At 42.6% G+C, this 27,484-nt stretch overlaps 1 protein-coding gene across 1 annotated transcript; it reads left to right on the top strand.

Annotated features, from left to right (window-relative positions):
• Positions 1–2,434: 2,434 nt before the first annotated feature.
• On the top strand, positions 2,435–27,484 carry TRIM42 (tripartite motif containing 42). The gene is made up of 5 exons (XM_045863715.2): positions 2,435–2,775; positions 6,481–7,178; positions 11,446–12,269; positions 15,171–15,395; positions 27,398–27,484. Exons 1-5 carry the CDS (start codon positions 2,435–2,437, stop codon positions 27,482–27,484), a joined length of 2,175 nt encoding a protein of 724 aa, XP_045719671.2.

Raw genomic sequence — 27,484 nt, 5'->3', positions numbered from 1 at the left:
ACAGATGTAATTTTGAGATCCCATTTCATACCCACTATGATGGCTATAATAATAATAATTTTAAAATAACAATAAGTTTTGGTGAGGATGTACATAAATTGTTAACTCTCATATGTTGCTAATGGGAATGGAAAAATGTAAAATGGTGCATCTGTTTTGGAAACAGTTTGTCAGTTCCTCAAAATGTTAAAGAGTTACCATATGACCCAGCAATTCCACTTCCAGGTATATACTCAAGAGAACTGAAAACATGCTCATACAAAAACTTGCACACAAATGTTCACGGCAATATTATTCATAATAACCAAAAAGTCAAAAAAACAAATGTCCTTCAATGGATTAAACCAAATGTGGTATATAATATATATAATATATATTATTATATAATATATATTATAATATAATATATAATATATGTAATATAATAAAAAAATAATAAATAAATTTAAACATGTCTAAAATTTGAAAAAAAAAACATGGATGCCCCTTGAAAAACATTATGCTAAGAAGCCAGATACAAAAAGCTATATATTATATGATTCCGTTTATATGGAATATCCAGAATGGACAAATCCATTGATACAAAAGTATCTGTCTCTGATTGCCAGGGGCTGTGGAAAGGGGGCATAGAGAGTGATGGGTATGGGTATGAGGTGTCTTTTTGGGGTGATGAAAATGTTCTGGAATTAGACAGCGGTGATAGTTGCACAATCTTCTGAATATACTAAAAACCATTGAATTGTTCCCTTTAAAATGGTGATTTTAATGGTAAGTAAATCATATCTCAATAAAAATTTTAAAATTAAAAAAAAAAAAACTAAGGGCACCTGGGTGGCTCAGATGGTTAAGCATCTGCCTTTAGCTCAGGTCATGATCCCGGGTCCTGGGATCGAGTCCTGCATTGGGCTCCTTGCTCAGCAGGGAGCCTGCTTCTCTCTCTCTCTCTCTCTGGCAAATAAATGAATAAAATCTTTAAAAAAAAAAACTAAAATAAGAAGGATCCTTGACCAATGATGAAAATGTACTATCAATCCAGGAGTGAAACTCAGACCTCTGTGCCTGGAGGATAGAGAGAAATATTGATAAAATTGAGTTTGGGAAAATGTGGGGGGAAAGCGTCTCCCATACATTGTTGGTGTCAGTATAAATTGGCATATTCATTTAGGTAAGCAATTTAGTAGTAATCTATCAAAAAAAATAATAAAACATACCCTATGATCCAGAATTTTCATTTGTAGGAATCTAAAATCAACGTGTGGCTGGCACAGTTAGCACTCAGTGAATGTTATTTCCTAATATAAAGGTGATAATCACAGGGAGAGATAATAAATTATGCAATAAACTCCTAAAGCCAAATTCAGCTCTCACTTCTGCTTCTTTTTGGAAAAATAATAAGACAGTGTTTATACCATAGGGTAGTATGGCCATGAAATTTCTGCTCTTTTAATCTTTGCAAGCTGCATAAGTGGAAAGCAAAATTCTCCCCTAAAATATAAGGTCATTTCTAGAAATACCGAGTATATACTTAAAAGCAGAGTTAAAGATTTTCATGTAGAGTTCCAGCCTCTTGAGAAGAGATCATGGGGTGCGTGGAGTGGGGAGGGAGTAGGAAAACCAAGATTGAGCCTCAGCCAAACCCCATGAAGCTACAAAAAAGCCAAGACATATTCAGAGTGACATATGCATGAAGCCTCATGAAAATCAGCGGTGGCTATGCAGCAATGGACAAACTCAGTGACTACTGAAAGATGTGCCTTAGTGAACTCCTACCTTTCTTCCCTTTAATTCTTTGTCCAAATGGCGATTCCCCTTAAATGTAGCATTGCCATGATTTGTAAACACTTTGTGCTTTGTTCATCACAAAAAGAGTTCAATCAATGCAGAAAAGGCCCAAGGAGAGAACATCATGTCAGTCCACTTCCAATTAATCATACCCAGTCCTTTCAGCCCATGAAGACATACCCTGAAGTCAAATAGCTCAAGTTGCAGGGAAAACATCATCAAAGAGAAATAGCTTCTGGAATCTGCCCCATAACCCAGAAGGTGACAAGTGACAGCTAAACCTCCAGGATGCTCTTTGCATTAACCCCCCTCTGAAGCCGATCCTATGGAAGCATGGAGTGTCCATCAGCCCCCCACTGCTTGCCACTCCTCCCCATATCTCACCCACCCAGCATGGTGAGACATGGTGGGGAGACAGGGATTGTGACATAAGCAAATGGCCTCAGGCTGATATATGTAAATGCCAGCTCAGGAGCTTCCTAGTAGGGACACCACCTGTGAAGCCCTCATAACAGCCAACCTCTTGCAACCTCCAAGCTGAGGGCCTCATTGGCCGGGGGGGGAGGAGGGACCCCCTCCCTAGGAAACCACAAGATTCTTGTAGAGAAGGGATCCAGAGCTCTGGACAGCCGGTGGCAATCATGTAGGCGCCATGGAGACTGCTATGTGTGTTTGCTCTCCGTGTTGTACATGGCAGAGATGTTGTCCTCGGTTATGCTCCTGTCTGTGCTGCAAGTTCCTCTTCACCTCCGAGCGGAACTGCACCTGCTTCCCCTGCCCTTACAAGGACGAGCGCAACTGCCAGTGCTGCCACTGCACCTGCTCCGAGAACCCCAACTGCCACTGGTGCTGCTGCTCCTGGGCCAATGACCCCGACTGCAAGTGCTGCTGCACGACCAGCAGCAACCTCCAGTGTTACTACTACGAGAGCCGCTGCTGCCGCAATGCCTCCATCACGTTCCACAAGGGCCGCCTCCGGAGCATCCGCACCTCGTAAGTGCCCGCTGCCCCCACCCCGAGGCCATTTCTCCACCTGAGAAGAGGAGGCCAAAGGTTCCGTAGCAATTAAGCGTGTCCCACACAGCCAGTAACCGCGGCTAGCCCTGAGTTCGAAATCCACTCCCCGCCAGCCCCGTGAATGAGCACGGCGCTCTCTCACTTGCACCCAGTAGGGGGCGCTAAGACTTAGCGCGTAAGGGGTTTGTCTTCCAACTGGCCTCTCTCCTGGTTTCTGAATGCCAGGCACTGCCTGTGTGACCCCAGGCAACCCTCACCTCATGCCCACCACGCCAGTGAGGAAGCTGAGCCTTTGCAAGGTCCAGCGGCCCAGGATCACCTAGCTAGTAAGATGCAGCCAGATTTTGAACCCAGACTCTGTGTCTTAACTTAAAAGTGCTGTACTGCAAAATGGAGAGTATAACGCCTGCCATGATTCAGCGGGTATGGGGATTAATGTATGTGCTTTGTAATCTTGTTATGTGATATAAAAATATAAATTGCCCCTTTTCTTCCTCCTCTGAACTTTTGATACCTTAACATGTATTGGAAAAGTTAACAACTTCCACAGGCCATTTTTGACCCCTGTGTCCTATATAAGTACCCCAGAGGGCCCTCAACTCCTGCAGCCTTCTCTTTCTATCTGGAAGTCATGCAACTTAGGGTCTCAGTTACTTGCATGGGGCATTAACCTGTGTCGAGTCCTGCATGTTCTCTTCCTGTTCTGACAGAGACAGTCCTTTTATGTCACATTTGAGGGGCGTCTCAAGCAGCAAAGGCAGACTTCTTAGATGAGAAAAGATCAAAGATCAGAACTACAAGATGGCAGCATTGGAGAGGCAGAAAATGAGAGGCAGGTTTAAAGCTTTTCAAGGCTGGAAAAACAATTCCGTGAGCAAAGATTCAGTGAATTCAGGAGAAGAATAGGATCCACTTTGCAGTTCAGCACTTAGTAGGTTACTCTCCATTCATGGACCTCTCGTGGTGTTTGCATGAATAGAGAACCCAGGGGTCTTGGATAAAAGCCCAGTTCTCAGGTGCAGAAAGTAACATCCACATTCTTCTCTCCTGACTCAACTGCCCCATTTTCTGCATATCCACAATGGAGAGTCACTGACCACATTTCAACAGAGGAGAGATGACTTTGGTGCTTTGGGAAGATGCCTTAGGTCAGTAGCTCCCAAACTTTGCTTTACATTAGAATCACCTGGGGATCTTTACAAAGGTCCTCATCCCCAGACATTCTGATTTCATTGGTCTGGGTATCACCTGGGCATCAGAATTGTAAAAGCCCCCCAGGTGATTCTAAAGTACAGATGGCCTGGAAGGAACCGAAGGGAAGTTGGGAGACCTGCCATGTGACACAGTGAGAACTCAGGTACTGGGAGAATAGCCCTAAATTGGAAGGAGGGGGCTGTGCAGAATAGGAGAGGCCTGATATCTTAGCAAGAAGGCAAGGCTGCTGGGTTTGGTGGCTATTTGGGTATGGAACCATGGCCACTGAATGCCCAGGTCCAAGCCTGAGGCTTTCCGAGGATGGTCAGAGATGCTACTGCGAGGTCAGGAGGTGGGCTGTGGGTACACTGAGGTTTATCTTCCAACTGGCCTATCTCCTGGTTTCTGAATCACTGCCTCCCTGCTCTCTCTCTCTTCCGCCAGCATCACCCTCCCTCCCTCCTTCTTCCTGATTTCTCACGCTGTCTCCCTTTATATTACACCATGATCCTCAGAATCCCACCTTCTTGAACTAGAAAGGTTCATCCAGCTACCACATGTACAACTGACTGTACGTCCAGTGATTCCTTGCAGGGCCCAGGCACAAGACTGAGAAAGCAGAGAGGGAATGGAGCCAAGAACATTGTGGTCAGCAGGCCTAGGACCCAGCTTCCAAATCCCTAAGGGATGAGCTTCCCAGGAGCCTGAGTCCCCACAGAGGCACCCTCTGTCACCACAGGGCCACTCCCTTCATACTTCCAGTATTCTTGGGCAGCACCTTTGACTACCTGGGCTCTAAGATATAGGTCCCTGGCTGAGATGGGGAAGTAGATAGGGGCATATAGGGACTACAAGAAGCCAGAAGCAGAAAAGAATACATCCACAATGCCAAGATCAACACCCAAATATCACTAATGTGGACAGAAGAGTTGTGACTATTCCTGTCTCTTATTGTGTATCTGCTTCCATTTTTATCCCCACAGCTAACTTATTTATTTTCAGAAACTGCTTTTGCCCTCTTAGATTATAGCCTCTTAGAACATGCACTTGAATTTTATAAGTATGCTTCTATTTCATCCATGGTTCTTAGAATTAAATATATGAAATCAGCCTCAGCTATTAGACAAAGAATCAACACATACAGAGGCGCACACACACACATACACACTCACACACGAACAGTAGAAGCACACACTTCTGGACTTGACCATTGTTGTCCTCTACTGTGGACATTAGCTGGCTAGTACCAGAGGGGAGTAATTGCAGTGGCCACATTTACTGAGTCCTTACTACGTGCCAGCAGTTAAGCACTTCATCATGGATTACCTCATGTAGACTTTGTAAAATTCTCATGAAAGACATAGGATTGTGAGCTTTGAGCTTTGGATTACAGATGAGGAAACTGAGAATGGGAGAGGTTAAGAAACTCATTTCGAAGGTGCAGCTCTAAAGGGTGTACTCCACCATGAGCAATCCGCCCCTAGAGCCTAAGACCCTTAACTCTTACCTATTGGTCTGCTGGTTGGAGCACTCGGGTTCTAGACTTGGCTCAGGGACTGAACTCCTAGTGTCCTCGGAAGGACACGTTACCCATCCATTTTACATACAAAAATAATGATGACGTCAATGCCTGCCAAGCAAAACTCACCAAGAACACACCTGTAGGTGGACAAGACTGGATTTACCGAATCATTGCAACAAGTGAGAACATACACCATGGTTAAGAGTGAAGTGTCTCGGTGAGAAGGCCTCAGCAAGTTATTATGGGATTTAACCTCATTTTAGGTGAGGAAGTGGGGGTAGCTCTCCTAGTGGATAACCAGATAAAAATCTTGTCTACAAGATGGGAAGCACACTGGGTGCCCAACGTTGCAACTGGTGAAAAAACAGTACACTCCCACTAAACAGGAGAAGCCAGGTTTGGTCATTTTTGTGGTCTGGATGATATTCTTGTTTGGCCTGCATTCAAACAGGATGAAGTGGTCTTATTTCTGCTTTGCTCCATCACAGTCTCAGAAGGGCTTTGTGGGGTGTTGGTATTCTGTGACATTATTGATGGGCAACGTCACCCAGCCAACATCACCCCAACACCAAGGCCCAGCTGATGGTGCCAGGCCAGTCTCTTCTGCTTTCTCTTGCTCAAAAACTCACAACATGCAGTGTCCACTGCTTCCTGTGTTCCAGGGCCTGCTCTCAAGCTTTGTAGGTATGAAATGTAATTTTAATCCCCTCAAGAAACTCTATAATGTGACTACTAATTTTATAGCGAGGAAAAAGGCAGAGAGAGGTTAACTGACCTGAGGTCGCCCAGCTGAAAGAATAGCGGAGGCAGGTTTAGAACCCAGGTGCCCCCGCACGGAGCCCATGCTCCCCACCATCACACTGGCCTGCCTGGCGGTGAACCCCTAGTTCTTTCAGAAGCCGGAAACGGGGTGAGCTCTGAAGCCTGCCTCCTGAAGCCCTCCCCATGTCCGCTTCTCCTTCCAGCTCCAAGACCGCACTGCGCATCGGAAGCAGCGACACCCAGGTGGATGAGGTGAAGGCGACGCCCGCGAACAGCAACCTGGTGGACCATCTCTCGTGCCCCATGTGCAGCCGGCTGCGCCTGCACTCGTTCATGCTGCCCTGCAACCACAGCCTGTGCGAGAAGTGCCTGCGACAGCTGCAAAAGCACGCCGAGGTCACCGAGAACTTCTTCATCCTCATCTGCCCCGTGTGCAACCGCTCGCACTGCATGCCCTACAGCCACAAGATGCAGCTGCCCGAGAACTACCTGCGCGGGCGCCTCACCAAGCGCTACATGCAGCAGCACGGCTACCTCAAGTGGCGCTTCGACCGCTCCTCCGGGCCCATCGTCTGCCAGGTCTGCCGCAACCGGCGCATCGCCTACAAGCGCTGCATCACCTGCCGTCTCAACCTGTGTAACGACTGCCTCAAGACCTTCCACTCGGACGTGGCCATGCAGGACCACGTCTTCGTGGACACCAGCACCGAGGACCAGGATGAGAAGATCTGCATCCACCACCCGTCCAGCCGCATCATTGAGTACTGCCGCCATGACAACCAGCTGCTCTGCACCTTCTGCAAGACGGCTTTCCACAACGGCCACGAGACCGTCAGCCTCATCGACGCCTGCTCTGAAAGGGCCGCCGCGCTCTTCAGCGCCATCGCCAAGTTCAAAGCAGGTCCTGGTCCCCTTCCCCCTCCTGCACAGTAACTTCTAGTTCAGGAACTGTTAGGCAAATGGCTCTGGGCAGTCTGTTTGGTGAGAGCCTCCCCCAGCTGGTGGGGCAATCCAAGCACTGAGAAACACTTTGCTAGGCTGCAAGGCATTGACCTGGTGTGCACGCCTGGCAACCACCACCAGCCTCTTAACCTCCCTGTGCCTTGGTTTTTTCATCTGTAAAATGGGCATAGTAATAGTAACTCCTTTGTGAGGACTAAATGGGTTACTCTAAGTGTAGCATGCAAAGAAGTATCTGGCACGTAATCAACCCAGAAAGATTCTATAATCTTGGTTACAATCTTCATGACCTTGGACCTCATTTCCTCCTTTGAAAAGTGGTAAATTTGATCTTCTAGTATCTGTGAACCTTTCTAAAGTTGTCACTAAAGTTGGATGTCTTTGGTATTTTCCCAATTTGCAGAAGGAAAGAATTAAGTCAATGTTGAAATCATTTCTACTTTAAATTTTCCTCAACAGTGTTTTCCCAAAACTTGTAAACAGCAAAGTAAATGAACTGGTAGCAAACACATAATAACAGAAATACTCAGAAATAGCCAATAACATTCTGGTCAACAGCTGGTTTTCCTTCTGCATGCCTGCTCAGGGTTACTTATATTGGCTTACCTATAAAATAGGTAGTTTGTATAAGGGTAACTGACCCTAGTTTCCATGCTGGAATGCGGTACAACAATATTTTGCAGAGCTCAGCAAAGACACCCATAATTTCTGGGTGTGGATCTACCTGATTAGACATGAGGATCTCAGGCATCCTTTTAGGGCTCTTTGCCCCTGGGAATAGCTTCCTTGAATAGAAGCATACTATGCCCAGGCCTAATTTTCTCAATCATCCTACAGTACAGGCATTAAAATTCCTTCCATGAATAAGACAACAGAGATTCTAAGAAGTCATTGGCACAAGGCAGCTAGTAAATGGGCAGACCTGGACTATCTGACTCCAACACCCATGTTAAATCCATAACATTCATTTGACAACCTACTCTATGCTAAACAGTGACCAGAATCTAAAGATTGAAAGATTGAAAAGCAACAGAAACCACCACCATCACCACCTGTGGTCTACTTCCTTAAGGACTGGATGACAGTCAAGTGACCAAAGTGCACCAGATCACCCCAGCCTTTCCCTTTGTTGGATATTTCAGTGTCCATGTGTAAACATGCCTAAACATATGAGTGGGAGGCAGTTTTTCTCTGAGCTGCACACAAAGGTCCTGTTGGACATACAGATGGGTCAGAGATGGGCTTTACTAACTCTGTCACCTAGGACCTCTCACTAGCTTGCATATTTCAGAAATACCTTCACTTCTCAATTGCTTCTACTAGGAAACATTGTTTATCAATTGATATTTATTCAGTTTTAGAACCACCACCAAGGAAATCGCTATATTAAAGAAACTCTATAGGAGCCATATTGCCAAAGAAATGGTAGCCCCTTTGGTTCTAGAGGGTTTTCTTAAGGTAGACTCACTGCCTGGGCTCAGCTGGATTCTCTGGGGCCTCAGCATAGGGAAGGGACTGCTGCCTACAGTCTGCTGTGGCCCCCAGGTAACCACAGGAAGCCTGGGTTTTTAACAGAGGAGAAATCTAAGATAGTTTTCTCAGAGTCCAGGGCACCTAGAAGTCAGACAATGAAATTCAATTCAATGTAAGGGGACACCAGTACAAATTCCAGACAGCCCAGAAATTGGAAGGGGACAGGGGTCACCTTCAAGGCATATCCATTTATACGTAGGTAAAGAATTTAGCCCTATCCATCCTTGCTAAGGGAACCACCACCACCCCCAAACTTTTTTAACTAGGTTTCAAACTTGCTCTTAAGGATTCAATTCACTTTTGAGGAAGGTGCCATAAATCTGCATTTTAAACAGATCTTCAGGTAATTCAAAAGCAGATGGTCTGACAATACACTGAGAAACTCTGGGCCCTGGAGGGAAGATCAAGTTTGGGTCAATTGATTGAATCTGTGGTGTTGATTCCAGCTACACATTGGAACCACATGCAGAGCTTTGCTAACTAGGACCAGCAACAATGGCACCACCCAGGAGCCTGGGCATGCAGAATCAGGCCCTAGCCATACCAATTTCATGGGAATCTGCATTTTTAACAAGATCCCCAGAAGATCCCTTGGATTAGATTCTAAACGCAGCTACAAACTGCCTCATCTGGATTACTGAGTCCTAACTCAGGCCAATTCAGAATCTCAGCAAGTGAGGCCAAGAGAGGAGTTTTCTTTAAAGTTACCCAGAAGATTCTGATGCTCACAGAGGGCTGAGAACCACAGTTGGAGCAATTAAGAACATAGGCTTTGGAGTTAGACAAATAGAATTAGAGACAGGCCTTGGTTTCTCCTATTTACTTGCTGTCATTGGACAATAACTTAACCTCTCTGAGCCTGAGCTTCCTCATCTATAAATGGGAACAATATCTTCCTCATAGGAAGATAAGTGTTATATATGATAATACAGAAATGTGATCCATAATATGTGTATCATCTAGATCTGGTCCATAATAAATGTTTAATAAACGAGAGCTATTTTTAAGTGTACTGCCTGAAAAAGATGTTGATTTAACTTTGCTCTAAGACTAGCTCTTGCAAAGTTGCCATATTTATAAGACAGGGGGAGGGATGCTTCTGGCTTCCTCTTTCTCTTCTCCTGGTGCTGCCTCTTTCCCCCTCATCTAAGGAATTTTTATCCTATCTCTCAGGACTTTACATAAATGTAATCCTTAATAAAGCAAGGAATTCCTTATGCAAGTGTCTTTGGCAATCAGTGAGTAACTATTGAATAGTCAAAGAAATTAATGAATAAAGTGGAATTTCAACTGCCATAAGCCACAGTGGGGTTTGAGTCAGGGGAGAGTGGGGAGCACTTCTCAGCACCTCTGCAATCACCCTGATTGTTTCCTATTCAGCCCCCATTGGCATTGTTTCTGTGCCAGTATGAGGGAGGAGGTGGGCAGGGAAACAGCGGCTTCACAAAATAGGCCAGAGAGTGGCATTTACCCCAAAGATGTTAGAAAATAGAACAGATTGGCTTTCACTCAATAAATACCTCTCAAGCCCTTCTACACACCCTAGTCATAGTGATAACCAAGACAGCCACAGTCCCTGTTCTCATGGTCCAACAGGACTCTTGGGTTTCTCTTACTCAAATGCACATCATTGTTACAATAGCCACCACCCACAGAGGTCCAGCTTACTGTGTACCCAGGACTATGTTAAGAACCAAGTACAAAAAATTCTGGGCCACCCCTACTCATGAGTGAAATTTGGTGAGAGTTATAGCCCATCAATTCACTGCAAAGTTGACCATTCAGGGGAGGATCTTATCTTTAGACTAGGCCACAGAAGGTTGACATGTCTTCACATAGTTGTCACTGCCTGATGCCTAAATCACTGTAAAGCCAACAAAGCTGCTCATTTCACAGAGATGTGCCACATACTTTCTTTCATAGTATTCTCTATATTGTAGTATCACTGGATTTATGAGTGCCTTGATTGTCGGTGCCCTTTCATATTCATATATGCATCCCTAGTACCTTGGAAGGCATATGACTTGTAACAGGTGTTCAGTAAATGTTTGTTGAATGACTGAGTGAACTTATAATCCAAAAACCACTTAAGAGGATACAGGACAAATTGAGTTCTCCTTGAAGTGCAACAGCAGACTCTTTCTTGGAACGAAATGGGAGAAAGGCAAGAGAGGGAGCCCAGCTGATTTCCTGTTGTCTAGGATTAGGTTTTTGGTGAATGAGGCAAGGCAGCATTTAGAAGTCATCAGAAATTTAGTTCTTAGAAAATTCAGTTCTTTCACACAGGGAAAACCAGTCACTTTGTGACATCACCTCTTCTTAAGTCCAACGTGCTGACAAGTGAAGTCTGGTAAAAACTCATATCAAGGGTGGTCTTGAACTTTCAATTTCAACCCAGGGCCACAGAGACTACCACAGATATAACTATGCCAGGAAAGAAAGGCTGTTATTCCTGAGGGAAGTATTAGACAAGGAGGCCGAGAGGGAATTCCTGAGGGAGGCCAGATGCACCTCATAAACCTGTTCTAGCCTATTTCAGTTCAACTACAAGTGCCTTCCCTCCTTCTCCGCCCACTTCCATGGGGTCCAAAAGAATTTGCTCCAGTCTTCTACTGGCTTTAACATCTGGGGAGATGAAAATTTTAACCAAAGTAACTAACCTGGTTGTTTTGCAGTCCGCTATGAGATTGATAATGACCTAATGGAGTTCAACATTTTAAAAAACAGCTTTAAAGCTGACAAGGAGGTGAAGCGAAAAGAGATCCGAAATGGATTTCTCAAGCTGCGCAGCATTCTACAGGAGAAGGAGAAGTCCATCATGGAGCAAATAGAGAATCTGGAGGTGTCCAGGCAGAAGGAGATTGAAAAATACGTGTATGTCACAACCATGAAAGTGAATGAAATGGATGGCCTGATTGCCTACTCCAAGGAAGCCCTGAAAGAGACAGGCCAGGTGGCATTTCTGCAGTCCGCCAAGATTCTGGTGGACCAGATTGAAGACGGCATCCAGAGCACCTATAGGCCTGACCCACAGCTCCGGCTACACTCCTTGCACTGCATGCCCTTGGACTTTGCTGAGCTCTCCAGTGCTATCCACGAGCTCTTCCCCACAGGACCCAAGAAGGTATGCTCCTCAGGGGACTCCCTGCCCTCCCCCTATCCCATGCACTCAGAACTGATGATTGCCAGGAAGGTCACTTTCAGCACTCACAGCTTCGGCAACCAGCAGATATACCAGCGAAGCTCCTCCTTGTTGTCCTTCAACACCACCGGTGGTGAGAAGGCCAAAATGGGTCTGGAAGCCTATGGGCGAGCCCAGTCCGCCACACCTGCCAAACCCACAGATGGCCTCTATACTTACTGGAGTGCAGGGGCAGACAACCAGTCTCTGCAGAACAGCAGCAGCTTCCACAATTGGTACTCATTCAATGATGGTACTGTGAAGACCCCAGGCCCAATTGTTATCTACCAGACTCTGGTGTATCCTAGAGCTGCCAAGGTAAGAAAGGCTCTGGGCCCATGGCAAAGACAAGGGGGTGTGAGGTACGGAATGGAGGTGGGTAGTCAGGAAAGGTTGCATGTACCTCTTTGAGCTCTAGGGTCCAGTCGCTCAAATCTGTTCCTCTGGATTCTTCATGGTCAGCCCATTCAAAAGGGATAAGTTCCTAAAATCTTAAGTACCCTAAGATTGGCTTAAACCAAACAACATATTTAACTTATAGTCAAAAATATATCTGAAAGCCCCAACCCCATTTCAAGAGCAACCCAAATTTGGGAAACAAAGTAATTGGAAGAGACTGCTTGGAGGGTGTAATATTTCCCAGGGGAAAGCCTGTAACAATAGAGAGAACACAGAAAATCAAATTGTAAATACAGGCTCCATTATCTATTAGCTGTGATTCCTCTAAATTGCTACCTTTCCTAAAGAAATTATCCATACTCTCCATGATTTGGAAAGAATGGAAGGAAAATCCCCAATGGAATCCCAATTCTTATCTCCTGAGATTCAAATTTGGGGGGTGTGGTTCTCTCACAGACCTCTACCACTGCCATCATCTGACTTCAGGGGACATGACTCCTCCTTGACCTTCTTGGCCTAACATGACCTTTCCCTCAACATTCCTTTCAAATCCAGCTGAACATAAATTGAACTGTTTATAGAATGTGTTATTAAGGTTCAGGGAGAGAAACAGATTAACTTGCGATTAGATACTCTATTAGAGCAAATCTTGCCTCTCTTAGGATTCCCTACGGGGACATCTCCCAGGCCAGCCCATGGCCTGCTTTCGTGTGGCAGAACTCATCTTTTGCCCCCATAATCTGACAACACTCCCAAAGACTTTTAGCATCCTTAAAGTTGAAACCATTGATTCTCAAACATTAATGTGCACCTGGAAGTCTTGTTAAAATGCACTTTTATATCAAGGGTCTAAAAAACAAGAAAATGAAAACCAGACTCTGACCAAGCTTTACTTTGCTGTTCTCCTGAGACGTCATAATCTATGTTTTAGAGTCTATCATTGCCAGCAAGAATGACCTTACATTGCAAAGTAGAATATACCTTCCCATGGGCTCTCAGACACAGCAAAGTATCTCTGCTCTTCACAGAAGAGATGTCCACAACTAAACAGCTGAACCTTCATTTCCAAATGATCCTAGATCAGCAAAGCCTGCAGTGTACGTGACATTAGCTCAGTGATGGCCTTAGGTCTCTCCATGCAACTTAGACTGCTTAGGAGATTGGCAGTTTCTTGCTCTGGAAGGGAAGAACTAGTGATATCTTCTCCATACTTGGGCTTGGAAAACAGTCACCCCACACCACCGGTTAGTGGTCCCTGGATGAGCCCAAGAAAGGGGCCTACACAGGAAAACCTAGTTAAGACATTGCCTGTCAAGAGAGGGACACCTAAACCTACTGCCAAATATGGTATTTGATTTGAAGATATTATTGATCCCCATTAGGATCATGGAATGGAATTCACATGGGAAACATAGTGCTCAGTAATGCCCAAGATGAAATCTGTGTTGACTTTTCTCACAAATGATGGTTGACAGTCCTCTTTAGGCTTTTGGCATAAAAAACATTCTCAAAGTTAGTATTATAACTTGTCATTATGTATCTGAAAAATCCTAAGGAGTTTTTTCTAAAAACTCAATTTTATTTCTAGAAATCTTTCCCAGAGAAATGATTAAAAACTCAAATGAAGATTCATGCCCCAAAAGTCTTCACTGCATCATTATATATTAGAGTGTAAAATTAGAAACAACCTAAACGTTCAACTATAGAAGGATTAAATCACTTATGGGACAGTTATTAAAATTGTGCTTTACTAAGTTTTTCATAATATAGGGAAATATGTAAAATATAACAAGTGAAAGAAAGTAGGAATCAAAGCAATATAACCCAAATTATATATATCTCCGTGTTTGTGTATGTTCCAAAATTGGAAAGAAATTAATTATTAACTGAATTTTGGAATCATAAGTGGTATTTATTTTCATCCCTTATATTTTTTCTGTATTTTCCAAGTCTTTTACAATGAGTATGTTAGTTTTGATAATCAGAAAAAAATAAGTTAATTTTCACTGATGAATTATATATTTATAAAAGGTTTTAAAAGTATAAATATAAAAAATAACTACAAATTATATAAAGTCACAAAAATTTATGCACTTATGAGTAATTATAAATTAATTTTATAAACATAATGACATTTGAATTTATTAAAACTTAAAGAACACAATATAATCAGTATAAAATATATGCAAAGCACAATCTGCTAAATGACACTTGTTAATATATCTCTTTCCAAAAGTTGATATTTTATGTTTTGAGTGTGAACATATATTCTCCATGACTTGGGTAAGTCTTTTCACCTCTCTGGTACTCTACTTCTTTGTGTGTAAAATAGAGGGTTGGAATAGATACACTTTTCATCTTCTAGTAGTCTGTGGTTCTATTAGAATTTGCTTAATGTAACCTTCCTGAGCCTCAGCTGTAAAATGGGATAATAAAATCTCCCTTCCAGGGAGTTGTGAAGACTAGGTGAGTTAGGCAATGTCAGACACAGAATCTGATGCATAGAAGGTGTTCAATAAATGGCAGCTACCTTACTTAGTTGTGTCAGTAGACCAGTGGTCACCGCCAATGTTGGCTGGTGGTAATAGAACCCAGAGAAGCATTCTTCTGTTCTTGAAATGCATCACAAGCATCATGTCAGGCCTTATCAGGTAGCCTTTCAAGACTGTTGCACATAGTCTACGTCAAAGTCCTCAGCAGCTGGAGGAGATGGGGTCAGCTTAAACTCACCCCACTGATAGTTAATGACACAAATCTTTATGGGAAAGAAAGCTGAATGGTGTATATTGATATCACACCCACATGTTCATTGCTTCATAGGTTTACTGGACATGCCCAACAGAAGACGTGGATTCTTTTGAGATGGAATTTTATGAACTCATTACTACCCCTCCTAACAATGTGCGGACAGAGCTTTGTGGGCAAATTCGGGATATAATGCAGCAGAGTTTGGAGCTGCACAACCTGACCCCCAACACTGAGTATCTGTTTAAAGTTAGAGCCATCAATGACAATGGTCCTGGGCAATGGAGTGACATCTGCAAGGTACTGTGCACATTTTTCTCAGACAGACTTTCTTTATAAGCTCTGATGCAGCTCTGTTAGGACGATCACGAGATCACAGAACCTACTGTGTGGCTGCCCCCTCTAATCCCAGAAAACTTGTTAACTCAGGTCAGAGAGAAGGCTGCTGGCCTTAACCAACTTGGCAAATGAGGCCTGAAAATTGTTAGTTCAGTTTGATTCAAAAAACATTTGGGCCAGGCATTCTTTTAGGATGTAGAGATTTAGAGGAAAATAAGACATAATCCTTGCCTTCAAGGAGCTCAGGGTCTATTAAACAGATAATTGTGGCGTGAGAAGGACAAAAAAAAAGAACTCATTATTAGCCCTGGTGGTGACTCAAAGCAAGTGTATAGTGCCAGATTTAACAAACATAAACACAGGACACATACAGAAAACAATTTTTAGTATAAGTATGTCCCATGCAATATTCTAGACATAGTTATACTAAAAATTTTTATTTGCTGTTTATCTGAAAGCCAAGGAATAGCCACTGAGCATGTCAGAATGGACTCCCAAAAAGAAGGGACAGGATTATTCCTATCTTCTTGGTGATGCAAGGCTGACTCTTCTTTATATCCCCAGGGGATATACATTCATGAATATAATTTTATTGATACTCAAATGAGAAAAGGAAGAAAAATATCAAGACTTCCCATAGCTATCTTACTGTATAACCATGATGATGTTTTTTGGGATAAGAGTAGATTTATGGCTTAATCAGGGATTCTTTAGAGTAAAGATAGTAAGCCCATTCATTTCAGCTTTTGAAAAGGGAGATTTATGGTACAGAGAGAGAGGAGTCTCATGAGACCACTTCCAGCCAGGATATACATCTGATCCCCAAGGGAACTAGAAAACTATCAGTTCCTCTCCCTTCCTCTCTCTGTCTCTCTGTCTCTGTCTCAGTCCTCCCTCTGCCCGCGCTTCTATGTCTGCTTCTGTCTGAATCTATTCTACTTTCACCTAGTTTGTAGTATCTCCTCTGCTAAATTCAGCTTGCTTGTGGTTTTGGATTGTCTTGGCCCAATGTCTGTGTGACCAACACAATCTGACTAGCAACACTCCCTTTGTCTCAGGTCCAGTGTTTGCAGAAGAGAATCTTCCCTGATTGGTTGCTACCCCTAGTGATGAAGGGAAGCAGGAGGCAGGGTGGGGGCAGGATTGTGCTGTTGGCCAGTGTACCAGTAGCAAGTCTGCTGTAGGTGGACGGTCTCTAGTCCATCTGGACTCCTTCTGGAGTCAGTACCCACACGCACCCCTTCCCACTCCCACAGAGGTCAGCCACTTCCCTGGGAAGGAAGTGGGATGAGAAAGTCAGCCTTGCTGCTCCTCTTTCTCTACCCTGCCCATTCCCCTGTCAGGCAGGTGGCTCAGAGCCCAATTCTTGTTGGTACCCTTCTCTCCCAAGCATGGAACACCCACAGCTGCTACCATATTTTGCAGCATGTCCTTTTGACTATGGATTCTTCCTTCCTCTAGTTCTATCTATCTTCCTTCTAATTTTTTAGAAATTCCTCAAAAATGTCTCGAACATGAAGGGCACTCAATGCTCTTACTAATTTTTTTTAAATGTATCTCCTGTCATTTTTCCATGCTAGGGTCAAGGACAGAGGTGGAGAGACTGAAACATGTTGGCCCTTCTTAGGTAGATGTTTTGTCCTTCATCTTGAGCTCCAAACTCCCTGAAAACAAACTTCATGTCTAATTCATCTCTCTTTCTCCCACAATGCTTACCACAGCACTGTGCATATCTCGGGTTATTGAATGAATACATGACTGAAAATATGACCAAACAAATGAGTATATGAATGAATGTCTAAATTAAAGAGTGAAGAAATAAATTGATGAATAAAATTAATAATTACAAAGTACCATAAGATGTCTGAAAACTGAGTGTTTTATGCAATCAGTCAAGAAATAACATTCCCCCTGAAATTGTATTTATGCAATTAATTTGTACTTCCTATATGGGAAGGAAACCCATTCCAGTTTCTTTGCTTTTTAACACAATTTCTAAATGAGCAGAGCACTAATTAATGAGGTTTTCTGGAAGCTTCATTTTTATCTGACTCGCAGAGCTGCAATATAGATTTTTCCTTCAGAAGTAATTCTTCCTCCCTCTTTGTGATTATATTAGCATTCAAGGGGAAACACTGGCTTCCTTAACTTTTGTCATGATTTGCATAAGTAAAGGCTTCAATAGCAAATGAAAATAAGATGGTGTGTTTGAATGACATTTATAAAGCTTCATAAAAGTTATGACTTCAGTTCTTTCCTATAAAATCGAAATACTTTTCCTTTGGCATCAGTTCTATGCAGGTATTCCTGAAAGGTTTCATTTAAAATGCTATAATGAGGTAGCCAAATCATTTCTTATCCAAAATACAATATTTCCATCATATGTACTTTTGAAAAGGAAGTGAAATAACACCTTTCATATTTGATTTTCATAGTCTGTGACTTGCTGATTTTTAAGGGATTTTATTCGAAGTATAATATGTGAATCATGAAAATTAACTTGAATGCTTTTTTTTTTTAAAGATTTTATTTATTTATTTGAAAGAGAGAGAATGAGAGAGAGCACATGAGAGGGGGGAGGGTCAGAGGGAGAAGCTGACTCCCCGCCGAGCAGGGAGCCCGACACGGGACTTGATCCCGGGACTCCAGGATCATGACCTGAGTCGAAGGCAGTCGCTTAACCAACTGAGCCACCCAGGCGCCCAACTTGAATGCTTTTTAAAGGTCCCATTTATTGAAGGCCAACTCGATGTCAGACACTGTCTATTCGTTATCACTGATCTACCAACCACTGGAGGAGGGGAGTTATTGCCTCTATTTTACAGATAAGGAAACTGAGTCTCAGGAAGGGAAAGTGTCGGCCCTCATGTAACTTGAAGGAGGAGTTGAGTGGGAACCTAGGTGTCATCCAAACTGGAGCTCTTTGTCCCCTACACCACAGTCAGATTCAGCTAAGTCTGGGCTGTTGGGCCCCACCCTGGTGACCTGGCATCTCATGCTGGGAGAATGTTGTCCAAGCCAACAGCAGTGAGAGTGGGATTTTTTTTTTTTTTTTTTTTTGAGAGGCAAGATTGAGCATTGCTTGGGCTGGTGTACCTAGCCCCAACTCCACTAGGCTGTAAGCCCCAGGAGGGCAGGTGTCCTGCTGGTCTTCTTCACTCCTCTCAGCCCACAGCCCTCCACCAACAGCCTCTAACATCCAAGAGCCTGATAGTTTTGAAGGAATGAAGAAATGTGTTTTTAGACAAGTCATATATCCTTTAGCCTGTTTCTTCTCCTGCTCTTCCGCTAGTCCCCAGGGTCCCTCCTGACCACCATCCCCATTTCATTTCTGACAATAGCCTCTTTACTTTGTCCCCTCGGACTTTAAACCTCTGCTAACTGCCAGGAAGTCTTCCCATGACAAATGGAACTTTCCATCTATGCACTGGTTTCCTATTACTGCAGTAACAAATTAGCAGTTTAAACAATACACATTTTCTTATAACCTTATAATTCTGGAGGTCAGAACTCCAAAATGGGTGTCACTGAGTAAAATCAAGGTGTGAGCAGGGCTGTGTTCCTTCTGGAGACTCTGGAAGAAGTTTATTCTCTTGCCTTTTCCAACTGCTAGCAGCTGCCCGCCTTCCTGGGCTCATGGCCCCTTCCTGCATTTTCCAAGCCAGAAACATTAGGCTGAGTCCCTCATACACACACACCACACACACACACACACACACACCTCATACCTTCTCACACTCCCTGGCTCTCTTCCGCCCCTTTCTTCCACTTTGGAGGACTCTTGTGATTACATTGGACCCACCTGATGATTCAACATAATCTTTGTCTTAAAGCCAGCTGACTAGGAACCTTAATTCCCTTTTGCTGTGTAACATAACATGTTCACAGGTTCCCAGCGTCATGACGTGGACATCTTTGGGGGCCATTACTCTGCCTACCACAGTCTGTAAACCAGATGTCCCCTGTTACATCACATTTGGAAGTAAAAATTCAGGCCCAACAATAGTCACAAACTGCTACTGTTCTGGGTCTTTCCTGATAGCTCTTTAGGAAATGTGCCCACCCTTGCCCCCATTCACCCTCTCAAATTCCTTCTCAGTCTGTACTGGGGGTCACCCCTGGTGTGTCTCCCATGTGCTCAGGAGACAGCCCTGTCAGCTACTCCGAGTCTCTGCAGTGCTGCTCCCTTCCTGCCCAGGCTGGAACTCCAGGCACAGAGTCAGGCTGCCCGACCTTCTGGGCATCTTACCTTCTGGTTTTACCTTGGTCCCTACTTCAGACCTCCTGTCTAGGCTGAGATCCACATCTTCAGGAGGTGGGGTTGCAGGGCAATCAGAGTGACCAACACTATCCCACACTCAGAGTAACTGCCCCAAACCTACCTCACACTACCCACATACTCACAGCGACTTCCTGCCCTGAAATGAAATAAAAATGGGTTTGTACTCTCTCTATCTCCTTAGGATTTATTCTTCGCCAAAGAGCTCCTTGATCCTTCATGCCAACAGAATCCCATTAGTCTTTCCCTACTTGTTCTGCAGATAGACTTGAGCCCTGGAGTGAGGATAATTTAGGTCAAGCCAGACCTTTTATTTTTAACCTCGTACACAGAGGGTTGAGTTAATCAATACACTTCAGTTCATGGTCCATTTTCAACATTGGTTTAAGCAAGGACCTTTTCTTGTCTCCATATGTATTCCTTTTAGTGACCATTCCTTCCCAGACATCCGTTCTAACACATTTTATGTGTATCTCATTACTTTTATGAGTTCTTCACATGGTATGTACTATTTTGAATGTGTTGGTAATTTGCACAAACAGTATTGTGCCACATATCCTACTTTGTTTCTCACCGTTTCCCTCTGAATACTGTGTTTTTATGCTCTAGCCATGTCGTTATGCACATTTAGGCCCTTACTCCTGATGCCGCCTCATTTGGGCACCACATGTTACCTGTCCACTCAGCCAGGATGGACACCCAGGTGACCTCCAATAGTGCCTCAGTGAACAATATTCATTCCTGACATTTTGTGGGCAGGATGGGGGCGTGAGAATTTTTCTGGAACATTGTATTTGTTTTCTAGGGCTGCCATACCAAAATGCTACAGATTGGGTGGCTTAAACAACAGAAATTTATTTTCTCACAGTTCTGGAAGCCAGAAATCCCAAATCACATTTTTGACAGGTCTGGTTTCTTCGGAGGCCTCTCTCCTTGTCTTGCAGACACCTGACTTTTTCCTGTGTCCTCACGTGGACTTTTCTCTGTGCGAGGGCACCTCTGGCAGGTCTCTGTGTGTCCAAATTTCCTCCTTTTATAAGGACACCAGTCAGATTGGATTAGGGCCTTCCCCAATAACCCCATTTTAACTTAATCACCTCTTTAAAGGTCCTCTCTCCAAATACAGTTGGCCCTTGCACAACACAGGTTCAAACTGTGTGGGTCCACTTATACACTGATTTTTTACAGTGCAGGACTGTCTTTTCTCTTCTATGATGTTCTTATTAACATTTTCTTTGCTCTGTCTTTATTGTAAGAATATAGTATATAATAAATATATGATATGTGTTAACTGACAATTTATGTTATCAGTAAGACTTCTGGTCGGCAGTAGGCTACTAGTAGTTAAGTTTGGGGGCATTAGAAAGTTATACATGGATTTTCAACTGTGCAGGGGGTCAGCACCCCTAACCCCTGCATTGTTCAAGGGTCAGCTGTATAGGCACATGCTGAAGTACTGGGGATAGGACTTCAAGGTATAAATTTTGGGAGGACACAATTCAGCCCTTACCAGATATATACCAGGAGTGAAATTGCTGGGTCATAGAGTACATGCACACTTGATTTCAATGCATGCATGTATGGGTCCATAAAGAATGAACAAGGGCCCCTATATCCTAGCCCACCTGTATGTGGCACAATCCAGCTTTCTACTATTTTGCTAATCCAAAAGGTACAAAGTGCTGTCTCCTTATTGTTTGAAATTTCATTTCATATGCTTCTTAGTTTTCAAGATTTCCTCTTCTGTAAATAGCCTGCGAAATATCCTTTGCCCATTTTTCTATTGCATTTTTCATTTTCTAGGTGAATTTCAGTGTGTGCCGATATATTCCAGATAATGGTTTAGACATTGTTAATATCTTCTCTGTTCTGACATTTGTCTATTAACTTTGTTCATAGTGTATTTCATGAAACAGCAGAAAACTTCCATTTTGATATGATCAAAGTCATCAATTATTTTTCCCTTCTGGTTTGACCTTTTGAAGTTTTGTTTAAGAAAGTTCTTCCAGGGCGCCTGGGTGGCTCAGTTGGTTAAGCAACTGCCTTCGGCTCAGGTCATGATCCTGGAGTCCTGGGATCGAGTCCTGCATCCGGCTCCCTGCTCGGCAGGGAGCCTGCTTCTCCCTCTGACCCTCCCCCCTCTCATGTGCTCTCTGTCTCTCTCATTCTCTCTGTCTCAAATAAATAAATAAAATCTTAAAAAAAAAAAAAAAGAAAGAAAGAAAACAGATTAAAAAAAAAAGAAAGTTCTTCCATAGGCTTAGGTCACAAAGATAATCTTCCACATAATTCTTTTATTAACTTTAGTATTACCAGCAAATTTAGAAGTTTCATCCATCCAGAGCCCAACTTTGTGTGTAGTGCTAGATAGGGATGCACTTTTTTTGACCATCTAGTGAACCAGTTTTTGCAATGGCATCCACCAAGCAATGTCTTCTCCATTCGTATACAGTAAAGGTACCACTGCCATCTTATATTAAAGTGCCATGTATTTCGGGCTCTGAGCTCTCTACAGCCTCCTGTAGGGAAATTTGTCTTTCTATATCAATACCACACTGGTTTTATTGTTTAATCTCAGCTTTGTGCTCTGTCTTGATGAACTGCTAGGGTAAGTCTGCCCGTTACCCTTCTTTCTTTTTTAAGGTTTATTTAATCATAGGAATTTGTTCCTTCATATAAATTTTGGGGTAAGTAAATTGAATTCCTAAAAAAAAAAAAAAAAGGAAGAAAGAAAAAGAAAGAAAGAAAGAAGAAAGAAAAAATCCAGAAAAGAATTTGATTACGAAGGTATTGAGTCTCTAAATTAATTTGGAGGCATTTGATATTTTTGTAATAGGTCTGACATTTATTCAAATCGTCTTCATTGTGCTTTACTTGGGCTTTTAAATTCTTCTCATAGAGGTACTACACGTTCCTGGTTAAACTAAATAGTTTGCAGACTTTGTAGATATTATGAATATTATCTTATATTTGATTGTATTTTCTAACGTATTGCTGGTTTAGAATAAAAACTATTGGTGTTTGGAGGTTAATCTTGATTCCAGCAATCTTTTTTTAAGATTTTATTTATTTATTTGAGATAGAGAGAGAGAGAGAGCATGAGCAGGGTCAGGGACAGAGAGAGAAGAGAAGCAGACTCCCTGCTAACAGGGAGCCCAACGCAGGACTCGATCCCAAGACCCTGGGATCATGACCCGAGCCGAAGGCAGACACATAACTGACTAAACCACCCAGGTGCCCCAGATTCCAGCAATCTTGATAAACTCTCTTATTATTCTGAGAGTTTATCTGCTGATTTTTCTTGTTTTTCCAGGCTATGACCCTATCATTTATGAATAGTGAATAGTTTTAGCTTTTTCTTACAATCCTTGAACTCTATGTCTTTTCTTTCCCTATACCTTTGGCTAGGGGCATGAGTCCTACAGAAAATAGAAGCTGAAATACTTGATATCTTTGTCTTATTCCTGATCTTAATGCTTTTCCATTGAGCTATGATGATTTTGTATTTAGTTTTTGTGACGTATAATTCTCATTAAGGAAATTTCCTTCTACTTCTAAATTTCTGAGAGCTGTACAATCTTAGGCATTTTTTGTATTATTTGAGACAATCATATGATTCTTCTCCTTTAGGCCTTCATGAAATGAATTACATTGATTCTCTGATGTTAAGCTTGACTTGCATTAATGTAACAAACCCTATGTGACCATGATGTGATTATTTAACATACTTGGTTTTAGTTAGCTCATATTTTATTTTGCATTATTGTATCTACGGTCATAAGTGAACTGGCCCTATAATGTTTTGCTTATATTGTTTTTATCTAGCTTTGAAATCAATAGTTTATTAGCTTAATAAAATTAGGTAGGAAGCTTTTGCTCTTTTCCTGTTTTCTAGAACAACTCTTTCCTAAAAGTTGGTTAGAATTCATTTGGAAAACCATCTGAGCATTTTGGGCAGGGAAGAAGATGTCAGCTATCATTTCAATTTCTTTAGTATCTCAAGTTCTGTTCTCTATTTCTTTTGTCCTGTTTCATCTCATCCCCTTGTTCATAAACATGTCCCAATACTCATTGCCCCACTCACACATCACACATAGTCTATCTCTGGAGACCCTGACTACTTTACAGCAAAATTCAAATCCCCTATGTTTTATGAGTCAATTCCTAACCCCATCACAACACTGTTATCCCTTCATTATCGCCCTTGATAATTCGATGTATATATCTTATACTATATCTACTATCTTTACCAAGGCTGTCTCTCTGTGTTACCTCCATTTTTATCCAGCAATGGGTAATCTAGTATCATGTATATAATATGGTCATTACCTTGCACGAAGCCCTGTTTTCTTTAAAATTAAAAAAATTTGGTAAAAATAAAGGGCACAATCAGACAACAAAAAGAAATAAAAGGCATCCAAATCAGCAAAGAAGTCAAACTCTCACTCTTTGCAGATGATATGATACTTTATGTGGAAAACCCAAAAGACTCTGCCCCAAAACTGCTAGAATTCATACAGGAATTCAGTAAAGTGGCAGGATATAAAATCAATGCACAGAAGTCAGTGGCATTCCTATACACCAACAACAAGACAGAAGAAAGAGAAATTAAGGAGTCGATCCCATTTACAATTGTACCCAAAACCATAAGATACCTAGGAATAGATCTAATCAAAGAGGCAAAGAATCTGTACTCAGAAAACTATAAAATACTCATGAAAGAAATTGAGGAAGACACAAAGAAATGGAAAAGCATTCCATGCTCATGGATTGGAAGAACAAATATTGTGAAGATGTCAATGCTACCTAGAGCAATCTACACATTCAATGCAATCCCCATCAAAATACCATCCACTTTTTTCAAAGAAATGGAACAAATAATCCTAAAATTTGTATGGAACCAGAAAAGACCCCGCATAGCCAGAGGAATGTTGAAAAAGAAAAGCAAAGCTGGCGGCATCACAATTCCGGACTTCCAGCTCTATTATAAACCTGGCATCATCAAGACAGTATGGTACTGGCACAAAAACAGACACATAGATCAGTGGAACAGAATAGACAGCCCAGAAATGGACCCTCAACTCTATGGTCAACTAATCTTTGACAAAGCAGGAAAGAATGTCCAATGGAAAAAAGACAGTCTCTTCAACAAATGGTGCTGGGAAATTTGGACAGCCACATGCAGAAGAATGAAACTGGACCATTTCCTTACACCACACACAAAAATAGACTCCAAATGGTTGAAAGACCTAAATGTGAGACAGGAGTCCATCAAAATCCTTGAGAAGAACACAGGCAGCAACCTCTTCAACCTCAGCCACAGCAACTTCTTCCTAGAAACATCACCAAAGGCAAGGGAAGCAAGGGCAAAAATGAACTATTGGGACTTCATCAAGATAAAAAGCTTTTGCACAGCAAAAGAAACAGTCAACAAAACCAAAAGACACCCGACAGAATGAGAGAAGATATTTGCAAATGACATATCAGATAAAGGGCTAGTATCCAAAATCTATAAAGAACTTATCAAACTCAACACCCAAAGAACAAATAATCCAATCAAGAAATGGGCAGAAGACATGAACAGACATTTTTCCAAAGAAGACATCCAAACGGCCAACAGACACATGAAAAAGTGCTCAACATCGCTCGGCATCAGGGAAATCCAAATCAAAACCTCAATGAGATACCACCTCACACCAGTCAGAATGGCTAAAATTAACAAGTCAGGAAATGACAGATGTTGGTGGGGATGCGGAGAAAGGGGAACCCTCCACATTGTTAGTGGGAATGCAAGCTGGGGCAGCCACTCTGGAAAACAGTATGGAGGTTCCTCAAAAAGTTGAAAATAGAGCTACCATATGACCCAGCAATTGCACTACTGGGTATTTACCCCAAAGATACAAATGTAGTGATCCAAAGGGGTACATGCACCCCGATGTTTATAGCAGCAATGTCCACAATAGCCAAACCATGGAAAGAGCCAAGATGTCCATCAACAGATGAATGGATAAAGAAGATGTGGTATATATATACAATGGAATATTATGCAGCCATCAAAAAAAAAACAAAAAACAAAAAACGAAATCTTGCCATTTGCAAAGACATGGATAGAACTAGAGGGTATTATGCTAAGCGAAATAAGTCAATCAGAGAAAGATATGTATCATATGACCTCACTGATATGAGGAATTCTTAATCTCAGGAAACAAACTGAGGGTTGCTGGAGCGGTGGGGGGTGGGAGGGATGGGGTGGCTGGGTGATGGACATGGGGGAGGGTATATGCTATAGTGAGCACTGTGAATTGTGTTAAGACTGATGAATCACAGACCTGTACCTCTGAAACAAATAATACATTATATGTTAAAAAAAGAAGAAGAAGAAGATAGTAGGAAGGGAAAAATGAAGCGGGGGAAATCAGAGGGGGAGATGAACCATGAGAGACTAGGGACTCTGAGAAACAAACTGAGGGTTCTAGAAGGGAGGGGGAGTGGGGGTATGGGTTAGCCTGGTGATGAGTATTAAAGAGGGCACATATTGAATGGAGCACTGGGTGTTATACGCAAACAATGAATCATGGAACCCCACATCAAAAACTAATGATGTAATTAACATAACATAATAAAATTAAATTAAAAAAATAAAAAATAATTAAAAGAATCTATCACAAAATGTAACTTAAAACACACATGCAAAAAAAAATAAAGGGCATAATTTAATAAGTGTCTATTTCTTTTTTTGCCTTTTCCCTTTGAATACAAATATAAAAAGTTAAAAGCTTTGTATATAGGGACATTGTACAAACATCACTCTTCACCACCCAAACCGCAACCCCACCCATCTGCCTCATGAGTCCTGATCTGTCTAGACAGAGCCCACTATTCCAGTGGGCTATCCCTCATCCCTGGATCTCAGCCTCACTCCCTAAACGCCTCTTCAGTAAATGTGTACTGGAAAGGAACAGGAATGCTTCCAGACCAGAAGCATGGAGAAACCCAGCACCTTTGAGGTAAAGCAGGGAGATCCACGTGTAAGCTGAGTTGGTTAGATTTGTAGGAGACTTGCTCACTGCAGTTTTCCCTTTCCAGGTAGCTCTGACAGCTCAGTGCGATCAAAGATAGTGTGAAGCATCAGAGAGAGGCAATTGGCAGATTTACAAATTGTGGTTCTATTTACCTTTCATCCACTTCTCTAAGAACCTTCTCTTTACCTTAACCAATGTTGGAATTACAGAGATGAAAGACTATCACTTCCCCTACAACCCAGTCAAGGTGCTCAGTCTGTTAAGAGCCAAACACATTAATGGAATTTACAAATGATAACAGCTATGATAGAAGCAATTTCCAGGTGCTGGGGGATACCCTGGAGGGCTGCTCTATGGTGAAGCCCACCTGAGGTCACAACTCTCAGTTAAATTCGGTTCCTTAGAGGAAGTGGAAACTGGTCTATGAAATCCCAGTCTCACCACATTTTAGGAGTACGACTTTAGAAAAGCAAGAAGTTACCTGGTCCTTCTGAGCTTCAGTCCTCATTCATATAAGGGGGTCAGCAGCACCTGCTTTGTGTGGCCATCATGAGGAGTTAATGAGATGATGTGTGAGGGTCTGGTGTATGGCAGTGGCCATGCTACTGGAAGCTACTGTTTCCCCTGTGGCTGGTGCCATGGCTCTCTGCTTCTGATTGCAGGTGGTAACGCCAGATGAGCGTGGGAAGACCCGAGCTAAGTGGGGCCTGCTGAAGAACATCCAGACTGCCCTCCAGAAGCGCTTCTGA

Source organism: Mirounga angustirostris, unplaced genomic scaffold (genome assembly GCF_029215605.1).
Source record: "Mirounga angustirostris isolate CCGP_5_RB_7025 unplaced genomic scaffold, mMirAng1.0.hap1 SCAF_1, whole genome shotgun sequence".
In the NCBI taxonomy this organism is placed as follows: Eukaryota; Metazoa; Chordata; class Mammalia; order Carnivora; family Phocidae; genus Mirounga; species Mirounga angustirostris.
Note: the sequence above shows the minus strand (reverse complement) of the source record. Positions and strands in the feature narration are given on the sequence as shown.

Coding starts and splice junctions, on each gene's coding strand:
- TRIM42 (XM_045863715.2), top strand. CDS start 2,435: ATGGAGACTGCTATGTGTGTTTGCTCTCCGTGTTGTACATGGCAGAGA. Junction 7,179..11,445: donor CATCGCCAAGTTCAAAGCAG/GTCCTGGTCCCC, acceptor GTTGTTTTGCAG/TCCGCTATGAGATTGATAAT. Junction 15,396..27,397: donor AATGGAGTGACATCTGCAAG/GTACTGTGCACA, acceptor TTCTGATTGCAG/GTGGTAACGCCAGATGAGCG.